We start from the raw sequence: 17,229 nt of genomic DNA, 5'->3' as shown, positions 1-17,229 counted from the left end.
TAGAAATATGAATCAGTTTATCAGTGGAAAGACACTTATTGAATGGCACCTGTGATAACCTACATGTATCTTGTAAGTTTCAACCAATCCAACTGGCTCTCTGAAATTTTAAAAATTTCATTGCTTCGTCTTTATTCAATTTTCTCAAAGACTTAAAAAAAATAATCCCTTTAGAAGATTTGCCTAAAGATGATATTTCAAAGGGGCAGCACATGTCACCCCATTGTTCAATCTTACTATTTGAGTATGATCTATGGTTAAAACCATCAGTTTATAGATGTGATGTATATTGACAGTGAAATATGAAAAACAGTCACTAATAAACTACTATATAGTAAGATGACAGTTTAGTCTGTGTGATTGAAAGATGACTAAGAAGTTCATATAGGTAGTTGATCTAAGATCTACAGGTGTTAAGGATTAGGTATAAACATGCATGAAAAGGTAGGATCCAAATACAGATTTACTTAGTTCTCTGCTTTTTTTTTTATGCAATTAGTACACACAGTTTGCAATCTTAATTTTCATCCTGAAACAAATATACATGTACATGTTTTTGAATTATTTCAAATGAAGATATTGTTGATTAGCAAATGGCAAATTTCTCATACAAATTTTGTCATTTCGGAAGAACTGTTATTTCTCATTGTGTTTCAGAGATATATTTAGAATTTTAACGCTTTTTGGAAAAAATGTGCTTTGAAAATGTTGGTGTATGCTTTCAAGCGTAATATTTCTGAAGTTAATCAAATTTTGGTTGTTTTATTGATGCCTCATGCCAAGTATTTGACTACAAATAACTATATCTTTTTTTGACTTAGTCTTTTGAAAAACATATGGAATCTTAATATTCATAATTGAATGAGTAAATGGGTTGAAAAGTCAAGATGGTAATTTTAATCTGATTATCAGATTTTATCAGATTAAGAATCGAGTTTGATTGAAATCCCCACATTAATTGTGAAACTAATGGTCAATAATTAATGTTGATTTTAGCATATTGACTGATTGTCATCAAAAATGACCAATTGACCAGGTCTAATGTTATTATTTTAGCATATTGATTGATATTAATCATAAATGTCCGGTTGACCCTGTCTAATGTTTTTGTTATCTAATTTTTCTGTCTAAAAGTTGTCGTTAATTTTAACATGTTAATTGACAAATTTATCATAAATTTATTCTAAGTATGATCTGACTGAAATAACCAGCCAAGTTATCTCAAATGACATTCTTAATTGACAATCTCATCTCATGCTGCCAACACATGTTTCCGATTAACAATCTTCATCAGGACAGCTTTATTGGCAATGGGGATAAACTTCTCTAAACTTAAGAAATATGAGCATAAGTAAGCACAAGAAGTGAAAATGAATTTTAGAATGGAGAGTCGAGTTTAGTTTTGATGTGAAATCTTCAAACATATAATAGGGCTAATTACAAAAGTGATAATGATGACTTGGCAACATGTTCTTTAGATTTAATTGAAAAAGCAGTTAATCAGGGAACTAGATCAATGCAGCACATTTGGATTTCTGTACATTGGGAGAGTCTGACATGGCAAAAGCATCAGATCATAAATTCAAGGTCTAGTGTACTACACTGAACATGCAATTAAACACATAAGTTCTGCAGTCTTCGCAAAGTTCAACTCACTGTACACTGCATTGTGTCATATGCAGTAAATCTACAATTAGTATTTCAAGATTTTATTTTGAAGTTAGTTATGATATATGACAATTTCTATTTTTAAAAAAAGCTCTGAAATATTAATAGTAACATTAAGCCTATAGCTTTGTTATCAAATACCTGTTGTAATAAAATTGATATAAAATATGAATTGCCCTGAGCCTTGTTGAATTAGAACATTTAGTATTCTTACTGAATATATTTCATGTTCTTACTTGTCAAAATATAACCAGGTGGAACCTTAATGTTGGATATCCATTTGGCGAAAAAAGAATGGATATGCCCGAAGTTTTCCAACAAATTTGTAAGTCAGCCACAAGTAACCATAAGCTATATAATTTTGATAAATGAGTCAAATACAAAAAAATATTTGTTATCAAAGGATTTTTCACAAACAACCAGACACTTCTCTGACCTACATCACTGACAGAAGTGGAAACTGGGCTTAAAATTCCCAAGGTATATCTTGTATCTGAACCTATGCTAGGATCGAAACCCTGGACCAACTCACTTAGCTGCCTCTGATCTATAGTGATTTGTCTGTATGACATTAACTCATAAGACCTATAAAAAGAATGTGGAATGTGGAGGTTTGATAAGGTTTGATAATCAGTTGATAAACAAATACCACCTGAGATTAAATATAATCTTTATATATCCATATATCTAGGTCAATATTTTATCATAGATTGAAAATGCATCACTTATCTTAGGCTGTTCAACCTTTTTGATTGTAAGATTTTTTGTGAATGAGTCTCTTGCAAGACCATTAATGTGCTATAATATAGCTGTGCCCACTGACCACTTGTTTTAATAAGCATATAATTAAAAAAAAGGACATGATATTATTTCTTCATCAATTTATCCAGTATATTTTTGATGTTCCAGAATGGGTATGATACTCATCAAGGTTCTGGCAGGGTATGGTTAGTCATGTGGCAAGAATCGGGTTGGCTCAGAAAGTTTGTGTGAACCACTTAAAAAAAGTCATTCAGTTCCAAATTTTCACCAAAGCAATTACATCCTTGAAAGTGACCAATCAATCATGAGTCTTAATTTTTCAAAAATTGTATCTTTTCAGAGAAATCCTGATGATTACCTGGCCAAGAAATTTGTGAAAGAAGAAGAGGAGAGACAATTTCGACACCACAGACGTTCATTGGACAGCACTCCAGATAGTCTGAGACGACGCAGCGCTAATACTACACCAGAGTCATATAAACGAAGAAGTCACGTTGATTATGGCGCTGAAGCAACACAAGCTGCACGAGAATACAGACAGAAACGAAGGTCATTAAATTTTGATCCATCAAAAGAAGGTTACTCACCATCTTCTCCGAGCCGTAAATACCAAGACATCAAATCTCATTATTCTCCAAGTGCGTTGAAAAACAGGTCCAAATCAGAAGGTAAACTCAACAAATCACCAGAAAGATCACCCAAAAAATCACCTGCACCTCTTCCTCCTTTGCACAGTCATTCCAAAAATTCACCTCCCAATAAAAACTCATCTCGAACTAGTCCAAAATCTGGTAAGGAGAAAATAAGGGCAGCCAAGTCAGAACCAAACCTCAGTAATTCAAAACTTGAAGTTGCAGCATCCTCAAGAATCAGCAACGAACAGTCTGAGGCAATTAGCCCAAACATTTCTAGAGACGTAAGGGTGACTTCTGATTCAAAATCTTTAGTAGAAATTAACGACAAAAGTGAACCAAACAACAAAGCTTCCTCCCCTGGTAATTCTCCTACCAGACCTTCAGTCAAAAAATCCAGAGCGCCTGCACCACCATCTCCCGCATCAATTTCACCTCAACCCTTGAGTCCTACATCTAACCTTCAGCAATCCCTTCTTCCAAACCAAACCAAAAACACTTTCAATCAGCATTTTACTGAAGCTGTTATTGAAAACAGATCTGCTGCTGCTGCATTTAAGAACGGTCCATTGAGTACATCCAGTCCATTATTAAGTCCTACCAGTACAATAACTCCTCCAATTAGTCCATCTGATGCTCCTGCACCTGTAGCGCCACCAAGAAGGAAAAAAGAACAACGAAAGAATTCAGTAAAATCTCCATCTTCACCTAATGCACCATTGAACGGAGAACTGAAGTTACAAACAAAGAAAGAGGAACATAATATTTCGCAAGATTCTCTGGAATTTAATAATGAATCAACTGGTAAAAAAGATAGTAGGTCATTAGAAGATCAACCATTAAAAGCAGAAAGACCCAATACTCTGTTTACAAACTCCAACTACAATAATCTTGAGCAGTTATCTCCCTTGTTAAAAGAAATCACCGATACTTTAGAAATGAATGAAAACAAGCGAGAAACATCTCCACAGAGACCCATCAGACGTGACTCTAGTACCAAGAAAAAAGCAGCACCACAGCCACCTGGTGTCAAACAAGAAACCAGTTTCGAGGAGGATACCAACTTAAGTTGGGAAAATCCACCACAAACAAATAAAAATTACAAATCAACAAAACCAGCAGTTGTTATTGAAGAATCATCTAAATCATTTGAAAGCAACGGAATCCATGACCAAGATGATAACAAAATGACAGTAGGACTTAAACCTAGAAATACTTTCGATAGGATGTCAATTTCCTCCTATGATTCTGTTGATTCCATTCCACCACCGCTACCGTCATCAGCGCCACCTACATTACTTGCCTCTGCTCCACCAGTGGATGACGAACAGATATCACCTGAAGAAGTAATCGAGGTTGAATACACTGTTCCACATCAGATGTCTATTCAGGAAAGCGATGACGAAGATCATAATAAACAGAATCATCTAAATGCGAGCCGATACGACGAAATTGAAGGTAACCCTAATGATTTAGATTCTACAGCTGATTTCTTATCAGACCACAATCATTTTAACATCTCTCACAACAAACATTCATCAGCGTCTAGGAATAATAATCATCATGAGCAAGATTATCATAGTCAACCCCCTCCCCCTAATAGGACATTTTCTGACAATGAGCAAGCATGTAGAAACATTTCTGAAAAACGATCTGACTTTATGGGCATTAAAAGGAAAAATAGAAAGTATAGTGATAGGGTCGTTGTTACAGAAGCATCATCGAAAATTAAAATCAGAAATGGATTTAAAGTTGATGAGTCTGATGAATCAGATACTTCTACTGATGATGATGACCAGAACGGATTTAGCGCCACTTTTTCACCAGGTTTGTACTGCAGCCTGAATCTGATTTCTGAACACAATTTTTGATACATAGCGTTTTACTGCAAATACTGATGCTCATGAATGGAAATTTCAAAAGCTGCACATTCCTCAAGCATATCATTAGCAGGTACTTGTTAACTGATGGAAAACCTGGATTGGTTATTTGTCCATGTGAGCATGTAAATTCACAAAAAGGCATATTTATTGCAACAAATTCTCAAAATCACATTCAGTTTCTTGTCTTCCATTATGTCCTCCAACAACATTATCATTGCATGGTATTGCAGCAAACATCTTAAGTCAAAACCTGTGTTTGGAACAACCAGACTGTTTTTGCCATTGAGCTGCTAGTTAATCATCAAATGCTGCTATTTCTGTTCTGTTTTGTTGTGTGTTTTGTTTTCAGCTTTGATTTAATTAATTTTCAGATTTAAAAACCCCAATTTTGAAAAAAAAATGTCAGATTTAGAGTCGATATCTACAGCCTGTATAGCTATGATGCATGCTAGTAAATAGATTAGTTTAACAGAATAAAAGTTGCAAAAATCTTCCAACCATATTCTTAAATTTAATCTAACATTATGAAAATGGATTTGCCAAATGAATAAAAAATCAAACTTGAAAACATATAAAATATGGGGCTGAATATTTTAAAAATGGAGCAAAAAAAAGGTTCATTTAACCCCTTTTGAATTGAAAAATGTATATGAATAATTTGAAGATTTATGCAAACTTTGTGTGCTTGCATAGATAGCTTTTTAGTTTGCTAGAAGCAACTTAGACTTAACTAAAGTTACATATAATATTTTAAATCAAACAAATGTGTCTCACATTGATATTGTGTTTCTACTTACTATAAACATAATACATACATATACTAACAAAACAGGGTATTCAAATCTCTCAACTAGGTTATGTAAATCTTACACGAAAAATAGAGTTCCTTTCAATATTCTTTTTTAATGCCCCAAAAATTGATGTCAATGAAGCACCCCTAGCCTGTTCACACAATACAATATCTATATACAGCTATATAGTATACCCTCATATTCTTAACCTCGGCTCAAAAATTTCGTTTTCACATTTAGCTTTCTTGAATGACTAGCTGTATACTGTGTTTTTTCATTACCAGAATATTTTGGATTTAAGAACAGATTTCAATATTAGTGAATTGATATTTTTGAGAAGATTTACAATTTTTACATTTTATGTGGGAATTATTGCAATTGTTTATCAAGCTTGTATTGGATTAATGGTTTTATTTAAAGGTATTGTAAAGAGGTTTAGCTATTGTTTTGATGTTTCCAAATGAATCTGCCCCACCTAGGAGCCTTGAAAATGAAAAAAATACAAAACTTGTTGAGGTCAAGCGTAAAATTTTCCATAAGAAAGCATTGAAGAGTGAAGTTAGACTTTGATAGTTATCATTTATAAATATCATGTCCTCCCTTAAAAAATGACACATGTCAAAAACAGTTTGATTTTGATCCATTGGAATTGGAATATTGTTATTTTGAAAACTATCAGGACTCTGCCAACCTGAATATTGTGTCTCAAAAAATTCTTTTATTCAAATTAGTGGTAAGTTAAATTTTTAATATATAAATATGACAACGTATAAATTAAGATTTTTAAGAAATAGCTATGTCTCAATAGTATTGTGAATTTTTAACTTTTACAGACAGAAATTGTATTCTGTAAATGAATATACATTAACAAATTTGTTGTAAAATAGTGAACATTCCTTAAAAAGTGCACATTGTTTCAAGAACTGTTATAAAAAACTAATCAGGGGAAGACATTTTGGAAGGACAATCAGACCTGTCTGGTAAATACAGTGAATTTAATGTCCAGCTACAAACCTCTTTACAATACCTTCTAGCAATGCAATTCACATTTTATTCAGCATAGAGTCACTTCCATTAGCACATGGATTTATTTAAGCTTAAAATGAGTTTCTTTGCACATTGGAAAGGGATTTGACATAACCTTAGAAATGCACTTTTGGCTTTTTTAATTATGCTGACAAATTTTGCTATATTATTTTGCTAACCCATGCTTTAATCAGGTTGCTTTATACTAATTTATTTAAAGGTGACAGTGGCATAATGACAAGTTTACCGACTTCACCGGACGAGGCAGATGGTAACCGTGGAGTTAGCCTCATTTCATATAAGAATGAAAAGACAACTTTTACTAATCAACCAGTAGAATCATCATCCAGTTCCGATTCTCAGTTTGAAGATTCTTCTTCCCTAGGATTCGATACAAAAAGATCAATGTTCGAAGAGAAGAAACCAAATTTTAAACCTCTTAAAACTATGTCACCTACTTCACCGACCTCACCGAGTGGCCCTCTGTCACCGAGATCACGGAAATGTAACAGTGAAGAAATTATGGAGAAGTCTCGTCAGTTTGCAGAAATGGTGCAGAAACCAAGTTTTTCAATGAAAGCAAAGAATTCTGAATCCGATGAATATTCACAAGAAACTCTACAAGAATTTGAATTAAATAGAAGATCTGTTATCAGTATGTCCACAATGAAAAAGAAAGATGTCCGCAGTCCAACTGAACCAGAGAAAAGCTTTATACAAGGTTAGTGTATATTTTTGTCTGATTTTAAATCAAATAAAATTTTAATTTTTCCAACATGGTATATTCTTGCAAAACAATTCAGTCATCAATTCACTATAAAAAACTTTACAGATTTATTTCATTTTACAACAAAACCTACCATACAATAGTTTATATTACCAATATTTATAATGTGCTCTATTATACAATTCACTTACATTTTATCAGCACACTTTGAACAATCTAAAGACAAGGAAATTTGTTTCCAACTATAAATTTTCTCACTTCAGCACACTTTGAACAATCTAAAGATAAGGAAATTTGTTTTCAACTATAAATTTTCTCACTTTTAACCAGCAGATAACAAGAGATCAACTCATCAAATACACTTAATAAATCACTGTATCAGTAGTTTTATTTAATCGTTAAAGGGAGCTAACAATATTTAAGCATAATTCACCTTGCTCACTGTAAATTTGTGTTTACTTGATTGATCATGAATTGTACCCTGTAGGCTTATCATGTTTAAGGGTTAAATTCATTCCTGTAATTTAGATGATCAGGTTTCTTGTAAAAAAAATACTAAGTGTCTATAAAAATGTTACTATAATTTGCCCATGGTTTGTTAATCTACCATAATGTGACCATGAGCATGAACATTACTTTCTGAACATAGAGTTTACTAAAATATAGTTATCTCCCTTGAATTTGATTAAATTAAGAATCTAGTTAATCTATGGAATTATACGTCCACTGTATTTAATAGTCTTGTCTTGCATAAAAGCTCACTATGACAACAATTGCTGATGTTTTTAGAATTTTAATTGTTGTACATGGTTTATTAAATTAATTGATATTAAATTAATTATAAATGATATAAATATATATACCAGTAATGTATAGACTAAGTTATGACCACATAAACTGTCAAATTTCTCTATTTATCTTTCTCTTTATTTACTATTACTTCTTGTATCTAATATCATACTGAATATTTTAACTGAACAGGTACAAGTAAATATACAGTATTTAATCTTAGTCTATATCAACATATATTTATATTGAGCAGTAATTCTGTTATACTGCAACAAATAATTGATATTTTGTATGCTGCAAATATTCTATATCATGAAACCTTTTCAATATAACTACATCGCTAAATAAATTACAAGCACACTTCGTTGTTTCTAAAAACTTACTAGTGCTACACTAGCAGAGATTTCACCCATAAATTCCAGGCTACCATTGCCTGCAAAGTGAGTAAAAGTTCAACTTGTTTTGGACAAAAGCATTAAAAACAACCTTTTCTATTGCTACATTTTGTCAGGCTATGTAATTGCCAAAAAGACAAGAAAGAGATAGTTTAAATATTTTGTCCTAAAACACAAACTGTTGTTGTTGTGATTTTTTATTTTGGTCTACCTTTATCTACAGTCACGTAAAAAATGTCTTGCATTAAATCTTAATGTAAAGAAGAGCAGATAACTCATGATCTCATCAAAGCATATTTGACGCCTTTCAGAATGTTTAGTAAATAAACATGTTTTCTGTTAAAATGTCATTAAAAAGAGAGTCTAATTCACTGCATTATCAAGATAAAGCCAACAAAATTTTTGCTTTATTTGCATATAAACCTTTCTGTAGCGCTTGCCAAAATTAAATTTGACATTTAATTTGTCTACAATTAAAGGGTAGTCCATAAGTTTTAGCAAAAAGAAAACTCGAGTATGCAACTCAAAGTATCCATTTTCTGCACGAAGAAATTTTCCCAGGTCCTCAAACCTCTCTCTCTGACTAGTAGAAACTATTATTAAAATCTCAAGGTACTTTTAAGACCCTCTAAATGAGCCCAATGTGGACAAGATTGACTAAAACTCATCGCTATTTACATTAAATTTATTATTTTGAATTAACTGAATGTCGTATTTTCTATGAAGTTGAAAAATAAGTTTAAAACTGGATCTAGTATATGCAATAAGACAGTGAAATTGTTGAGAAATAATCTATATTAGCATGGTATAGTTTGTTATTATAAGATACAAGGTAAATGTGGTTTTTATTTGTCTTCAAATCAGGTCTATTGAATACTGATTTATTTCTCATAAATATTCCTTTCACTCTCAATAAGTCAGCTTTCAATAGTTCATGGAAAACGTGTTTGAATATGTTTCAAGTGGCTGATGTAAACTGGTATTTCAACTGTTTTATCTCCATTACTTTGTGACATGATAGATAGTTGCATTGCGGATTTCCTCTGATTTTTTACATTAAACCTCTCTAAAGACGTAAAACCAGTTTTTGTAAAGTTTGCAAGACCTGCAGTGTTTCCTAGTGTTATTTTGTTTAGCTGTGTTTTATATCAGGTAAGTTAAATAGTTAGATTAGTTTTTGATTTGAGTGATTAGTTTTTATCAATTGTCACTTAAACCACAGCTTTTTCAGTATTTAACACACTACAGACAGGACAAGATATTAATGTTTAACAATAATACTATCATATTCACTTTGCTAATTATCATCAGAATGTTATACTTATAGTATGGAGGTCATTAACATATTCAAAGCACACCTTGCATTTTGAGTTTAAAACAAGTGAATTTAGCATATTCGACATGTAAAGTTCCATGGCTGGATCTGTGCTTCTTGAGAAAGTTTCTTATGATATTTACACTAAAATTCCAAAATTTATTGTTGCACATCACAGGTCTAGGCCTGAACAATGCAGGTTTTCTTGTGCAAGGTAAAAAAAAAAAAAAATAGTATTTTGCTTTTGTTATACTTGAGGTCTTGCCATCTTAAAGAATATCTTGGAATCAAAGGTTTTTGTATCAACTGGTTTACGTCTGTGACAGGTTGCTCATGTTCCACTCATGCTTATCTAAGAAGATTTTGATTGTATGAAAGGAACAGGATAAAATCAGTGTTTTTATTGATGTATTTTTAGATCAGATAATTTTTTTGATTGATTTATATTCAGTAATACCATTAAGTTATAATAGATTAAAAGCTGTGATGCCAGCAAAATTCATATCCAGTTTTTCTTCTATATTCTCCATTGATATCAACAGTAGATTTGTAACATATTAAGTAATACCATTAAGTAATTATTGATGAAAAATTGATTATTTGATATGTTACATTAACAGTAATTACTTGATACAGTAGTAATTGTTTTTAGATAGAGAAATAATTGATATCTGGGGCCTGTTGCTGAAATTGAACATTATGAACAGAGAGCCACAATACATAAAATATAATAATTTACAAGGCAATATAACAGCTGAATTCTGAACAAAACAGAAAATTGAATTACTGTATGAATCTATTAACTTTGATATTTTTAATTGCCGAGTGTTCCAGCTCCAAACAGATATGCAAGCAAGCTTTAAAATATCTGTAGCTCAGAAATAATCTTTTATCCCATTGAACACATATCTACAGGGTTTTGACACTGTGAGATCACTTTCCTTTTGTATTGTGTAAGAATTTCCATCTTCTTGATTAAATTTTATGGTCTTTTTTTGTGGGTTTACCATCTGATAAAGCTCAATGTTAAAAACTTCAGATTCAAGTTTTTTGTCATATTTGAATGACAATATGAAAGATATGACCAGGTTTTGGGTGTAGTTATGTATTTATATGAGTAACATTATTTACCCTAGTTGTTCAACTAGTGACTAGTATTTACTGTAACCATATATAACACTGAATATCTTTTAGTTTCTTATATAGATATCATGATAAACAATTGAAGATAGGTAAATATTGACAGATATAGGTGTAGGTTATGGTGACTGAGACACTTGGTCATCAAAAAACTGAAAATATCAAGTATGTATGTAGACTCTCTGAAAGATAGGTCACGCAGTTCTTGGCAAACCTCTTGGCATTGATCTTTGCCAGATTATGCTGGTATCTGCTGGGTTTAGAGGAAAAATGAGGAAAGATGACATATTCTAGGTCACCAGGCTTTCAGATGCTCACCAAGATAAGAACCCATGACTACTACATGTGCTACATAACCAAGCAAATGATGTCATATTTAGAATCCAACACTTTAATCAAATATACAACAAGGCCCCTCATAACAACAACCTCTTATAACAACTATATATACCTGAAATCACTTGACAAATCCGGAGATTCTAAATTCTCTGAGTTGCAACAGAATGTAAGTTGCCCACAGTTCAACATTGGCTCTCGTTTTTATGTTTCTTTGTGATATGTTGACATTTTTTTTATTTGAAAGTAAAGTTGAAGTAAAACGTGGTAATGTTATTATTAAATCAATAGAAATAATATTGATAGATTTCAATCAATACTTTCTCTTTTTATATCTAACTTGATATACTGGTGTTGAGTATATTTATAGTTAGAAACATATATTGCGTGATATAATCAGTGTTGTGGATTATTTATTATGGTATAGCAGGTAGGTAGGTATATTGTTAATAAATAAATAATTACCTGAAATATATACACAGGTTATTAGCCTCTTGAAACTTAAGACTTATAAACCTTATAGTGCAATCCTTATAGAATTTTTTTATATATGTAGACTTTCTAGAACTTGTTTTGAGTTTATAGTATATTCCCTCAAGAACTTGTTTTGTGTTTATAATGTATTCCCTCTAGAACTTGTTTTGTGTTTATAATGTATTCCCTATAAAACTTGTTTTGAGTTTATAGTATATTCCCTCTAGAACTTGTTTTGTGTTTATAATGTATTCCCTCTAGAACTTGTTTTGTGTTTATAATGTATTCCCTATAAAACTTGTTTTGAGTTTATAGTGTATTCCCTATAAAACTTGTTTTGAGTTTTTAATGTAATCACTCTAGAACTTGTTAACATTTCATCCTAAAACCAAGTTAGACCCTCATGAGACAGGTTAGTTTTTATGAACCATTCCCATTGAACCAAAGAGTAAATATATTGACAATGGAAAATTGTAATCTATTAATTATACGGCATATAATTTCATTAACCAAATAAGGTAGAGAACAGCAGACGTCATGTAATCTCATCTTTAAACTAAGAAAACTCATTAAAAACGTGAAAGAAAGTACTGAGATGTATTATATTGCTAATAGAATATGAGAATCCATTACTGATATTAGTTGAATAATGTTCAAACAATATTATATCATGTTTGTTTACTCCTCTTATACCAACAGACCTGCTATTCATGTTTTATCAGAATAGACGACTTCAGAAACAACAGAAATTAAAGTCTTAGTTCGTTAGCGATATTCTGCATTGTTTAGCACTTTGAGGTTGAATTCTTTAGATTTTTGAAGTTACATCCAGTGGTCTTTCTAACAAAATTATACAGCACCAAAAAACTCAATAAGAATTTGAAACTATAGCTGGACCGGTGTAATTTCCTTGGACACAGCACCCTTGCGCCCCAGTTTCAATCACATCTCTCTGATGCCCTAGAATTGCCTCCCTTTGATATTTTCAGCCTTAGTGAACATGCCTTCTCATGCCCAGCATATTATAACTATAAGAGCAGACATGACATGTTCAAAGGGGTCATATATTATTGAATACCTTACATATATGTTTGAACTACTAGTGATTTACAAGGTAAATATACTATTATCTTATTATAAAGCAGGTAATTATTGCTTGTATATCAGTCTATTAAGGTAATAAGTAGCATAAATAATGGTATGGCATTTATGATTACAGTTCATATAGCTAAGAATTACTCTTTTATACCTGATTACCTTATTTAACTTTGTAAATATCTACATTTTGTATGGTTCTTAATGGAATGACAATTTTCTTCCTCTGTTATTTTCTTCTTTAAATGATCATGAGATGGGAAGTAAAGTAAGTAATCACCTAACTTTTTTGAGAATGTTTCTTACTTTTCAAAATGGAAACAATGTCTCTTGACATCATCCATAATGTTATTGGATTTTTGCCGTCCAGATTGGAATGCCTTTCCTTTCATTAAGGACCTAATTTTATTGGTAATCTCCTGTCAATGTGGTAGATAAATTCAAAATACATGTAGTTTTGAGAGCAGACTTAATTTATTAGTATAAAAACCATAGAAATCTTCAGACATACATATGTAGTTGTATCTTTCTGATTAATTTGATTTATTGGTTTGAGTACGGTAGATATATCAGTTATTGATATCATTAACAGTATAATAGTATTACAATATTATAGATAAATACCGGTCTATATGTAATAAGAGGATTGATACCTAAATAGGACAGAAATATCAAAACAATGTTTGGATGGTGATACTCAGAGCAGTGCAATCTTCAGATAAGTTCCAGCTATTCAAATCTCTGTCTTAGAGGAAAAGTTTCTAGTGTTTTGATTTGTATATTCAATGTAGCAATAAGCGAGGAAGTGCTTCATGTGGTTCCTTTCCCACATTTTAAGGAAGTTAGCATTGGAAAAGGGGATGCCATATCAAGTGAGTGGAAGAGTTGTTTGTGTCGCATTAGTTTCAAAACCCTCAAGAACAAAGTAAATTACTGCTACTCTATCTCATGACATCAGGAAGTAGAAAACTCAAAGGAAATGTTGTGTTGATAACAGCAATAGCACTGACTTCTAAGCTGTATTCTAAGAATCAAGGATTTTTTTGTGTTATAGAAAGTTCTCAGTTCTGTTTGTGTTTCACACTGCAAAATTATTTTTTACCAAACTCTGGCTTTGAGTAAAGTCAGGTATTAACAAATCTAATTAGAAGAGATTTGCTAAACATACAATACACGTTTGTCTTCACATTTCCCACCTTGTGAAAAAATGTTCGAGCTATAGTTGTCATTTATTTGAACAACAATTTGTGGTTTCTTTGCTCTACACTTATATCACAAATATGGAGAGATTTGGTTTGGAATGTGGAAAAAGAACCTGTTTAAGTTATTTTTGATCTAAATCTATGTATGATATGACGTTGGAAGTTAATTTGGAGTGTCCACAGAGGTAATAATGTATATCGGACATGTGTATATTAAATGTGAAAATAATTTTCTTTAAGTGTGGAATTTAAACGCTGAAAATAGATTGTTCCAATGGTAGTTTTTATTCTAAATTTGTGGAAAGATATCTTAACTGTGAAATTGAATAGGTTTTGTTACTTCTGAAAGTGGATTTCAAAGTTAGACTGATATTATGAATGAAAAGATACATCCGTCCACATTTTGAAGTATAAATGAGGTGGCTTTCATAATTGCAGAGTCATATCAGGTGGAAATTGAAGTGGTTGATTGTTAAAGAAAGTTTTCTTTGCTACTCTATAGAATACATTAACTTACATTATGTGTACCCAGTTGGGTACTATTTATATGCAATCAGTTTTCAAGTATCTTAAGAAATAATTTGTATTACATTGTGACATTTAAGATCAACTATGATTTAGAGGCAATGTTTTATATAATAGTAGAGCTTTACTCTGAATTTGAAAAAGAAATGAAGTGGAATAGTTTCTATGTATTAGGCTTGTTTAGATGGGTAGCTTGATGGAGAAGACCTCTGTTTAAGAGATGGTAAAGTTGTATGGTAGTTTTAGGTATCTTAACACTACAATGCACTATGATAGACTTTACTTGTTTTAAACAGATGTGATTTTTAGGTCTGTCTGGAAATGTAAGTTATGCTATTTCAAAAATGTCATGGTGCTTGGTTCAGCTGCAAATGTCTAGTTATTAAAAATTCCATCAATCCCTTAAGATAAATAGATTATCTTTAACAAATTAGAGTACTGAAAGGTGCTCCACCTACTTATAAACGTCAGAAACCTAAATTCAATCCCTTGAAGATTAATGAATTAAGATTATAGATTATTATAAGGGATTATTGAGTTATAGTCTAGTACTATTATAGTACTTAAAGATTTAACATGAATGTCGACTAAAATATTCATACTTTTCTATGAAAGTAGTCCATTCATGTAAAAATGTGTGTTATTATGGTTGGTAGTTGTTATTCAATAGGAAAGGTTGTCTCAATATGTTATAGAAATAACAATGAACAGAGAACCTTGTGACTTGGTGATATTTTGTTGGACAAATTTGAAGTAAGTTGTCAAAATACTTAGAAATGACTTCTGAAATTGACTTAAATGTTTCTTAATTTGTTTGCCTTGTGACTGGTTTCACCCTATTAGGATGCATGTTCAGTAATAATTATAAGGTAGAATATCTTGTGAGTGTGAGAAAATGCTGTATTCTAGTTGTTATCAGTAAATTGGGTAATTTGTAAGACCTGAAATGACAATATTGTGGACATAAATCACATGTTCATGTACAAATATTAAATTAGAATGACACTTATTTGTGATCTGGAAAATTTACTTTGAAATTAAGATAAATTCAATATGGAAAAAGTGCAATTTGTAATAATTGTATACTGCATAGTTGATGGCAAAAACAGAGCTTATGTATTGTGACATTTAGCAATTATTTTAGTTCAAGTAGTCTATTCCTAGAAAATAGAAACCTATGACTCAAAAATATTTATTCCCAACGAATGGTTATAAAGTGGAAAAATCATAAGCGAAAAAGGATATTATAAAGCGTCTAAAGAGGTCAAGAGAAAAGGCACCAGCTCAATTACAATTTGAATGAATATTAAAAGCCTAAATAAGCCAATAACTAATTAATATTTTTCTCAGGTTAAACCAATGGAGGGAATAATAATTATCAGTGATACGGTTGAGATAAGATGAAAAGAAAGTGATACCATCATTTATCTTGACGGAGTAATCTATTCACGACCTTTGACATGTCTAATTACATTAATGATAATTTGAATGTTATTTAATCTAGCGTCTAACTGACCTCACCTATTTCATTATTAAAACATACCATTGGACACAGGTAGGCCTAATAGTTGGCTTTAATATATAGGTGGTCACAGCTTGTGGATACAGTCATTGATTTGATATTCAAGCTAGTTTTCTATTGTAGTGGACATTGGTCATTTTGGTAGGATGCTAGATAAACTGCTATGAATTCCAGGCTTTAGAATATCCCAATTTTGACAAATGTTCTCACAGGTAGGCCTAATAAATGGCTTTAAGGTATAGGTGGATGTTTCTAATTTGATATTTTGAGCATGTTTTCTAGTTTGTGGTGGACATTAGTCATTTAGTGTCAATTCCAGGCAGTGAGAGGTCACTGCAGGTTTGACATTAAAAGCTGTCTTTAATATATGTGCTAGTGGATGAGATTCAGAGGCTGTTTCTATGTTAAAAATGTTAGATCAGATGATGTACTTAAGTTTTCAATTGTAAATATTAAATAAATTAATATTCAAGTGGTACCAAATGATGTATAGTAAATAAATTGGGGTTTATAGTTTTTTTTTATTCTAGTAATGGTTGGTAGAAGTTAAACTGAATAAACTTTGTGAATTATGAATAACTTCCACAGTTTGTTTGATTTCTTAATTGAAAACTTGTTGCTGATTTCAAAGAGGTCACTGGTGTTCTCCTATGGTCAATGACTACAAATGACTACAACAAGGGAGCTTAACAGAGCTCAAGAATAAATCATTGAGTTTCAAATCAGAGACTGATCATTATTCTTTTGTCTTTCAAGTGATAAGAGTTAATGGTTAGAAATAGTTCAGACAGTTGTAGATTGGAAACAGGACACTGATACCTTATCAAGGGAAGTTTAGTCAACTCTTATCTGCTGAATCATTCTACTTTATGATATAATCAGTGTTTATAATCAGTCATGTTTACATTGGTGACAGACTTTCAGAAGTGTTCAAAATATCTCAAACA

The 17,229-nt window shown here is 31.5% G+C and overlaps 2 protein-coding genes across 2 annotated transcripts; both read left to right on the top strand.

The window, feature by feature from the left end:
• Positions 1 to 2,734: 2,734 nt before the first annotated feature.
• LOTGIDRAFT_165883 (hypothetical protein) lies at positions 2,735 to 5,305 on the top strand (the record flags this gene model as incomplete). Its single annotated transcript, XM_009062922.1, has 2 exons — positions 2,735 to 4,889; positions 5,295 to 5,305. The coding sequence occupies 2 exons, from the start codon at positions 2,735 to 2,737 to the stop codon at positions 5,303 to 5,305; spliced, it is 2,166 nt and encodes a 721-aa protein (XP_009061170.1).
• Positions 5,306 to 6,996: 1,691 nt separating this feature from the next.
• Positions 6,997 to 7,799, top strand: LOTGIDRAFT_165882 (hypothetical protein; the record flags this gene model as incomplete). Its single annotated transcript, XM_009062921.1, has 2 exons — positions 6,997 to 7,483; positions 7,753 to 7,799. The coding sequence occupies 2 exons, from the start codon at positions 6,997 to 6,999 to the stop codon at positions 7,797 to 7,799; spliced, it is 534 nt and encodes a 177-aa protein (XP_009061169.1).
• Positions 7,800 to 17,229: the final 9,430 nt, after the last annotated feature.

The sequence above is a fragment of the Lottia gigantea genome, assembly GCF_000327385.1.
Source record: "Lottia gigantea unplaced genomic scaffold LOTGIsca_54, whole genome shotgun sequence".
Taxonomy (NCBI): Eukaryota; Metazoa; Mollusca; class Gastropoda; family Lottiidae; genus Lottia; species Lottia gigantea.
Note: the sequence above shows the minus strand (reverse complement) of the source record. Positions and strands in the feature narration are given on the sequence as shown.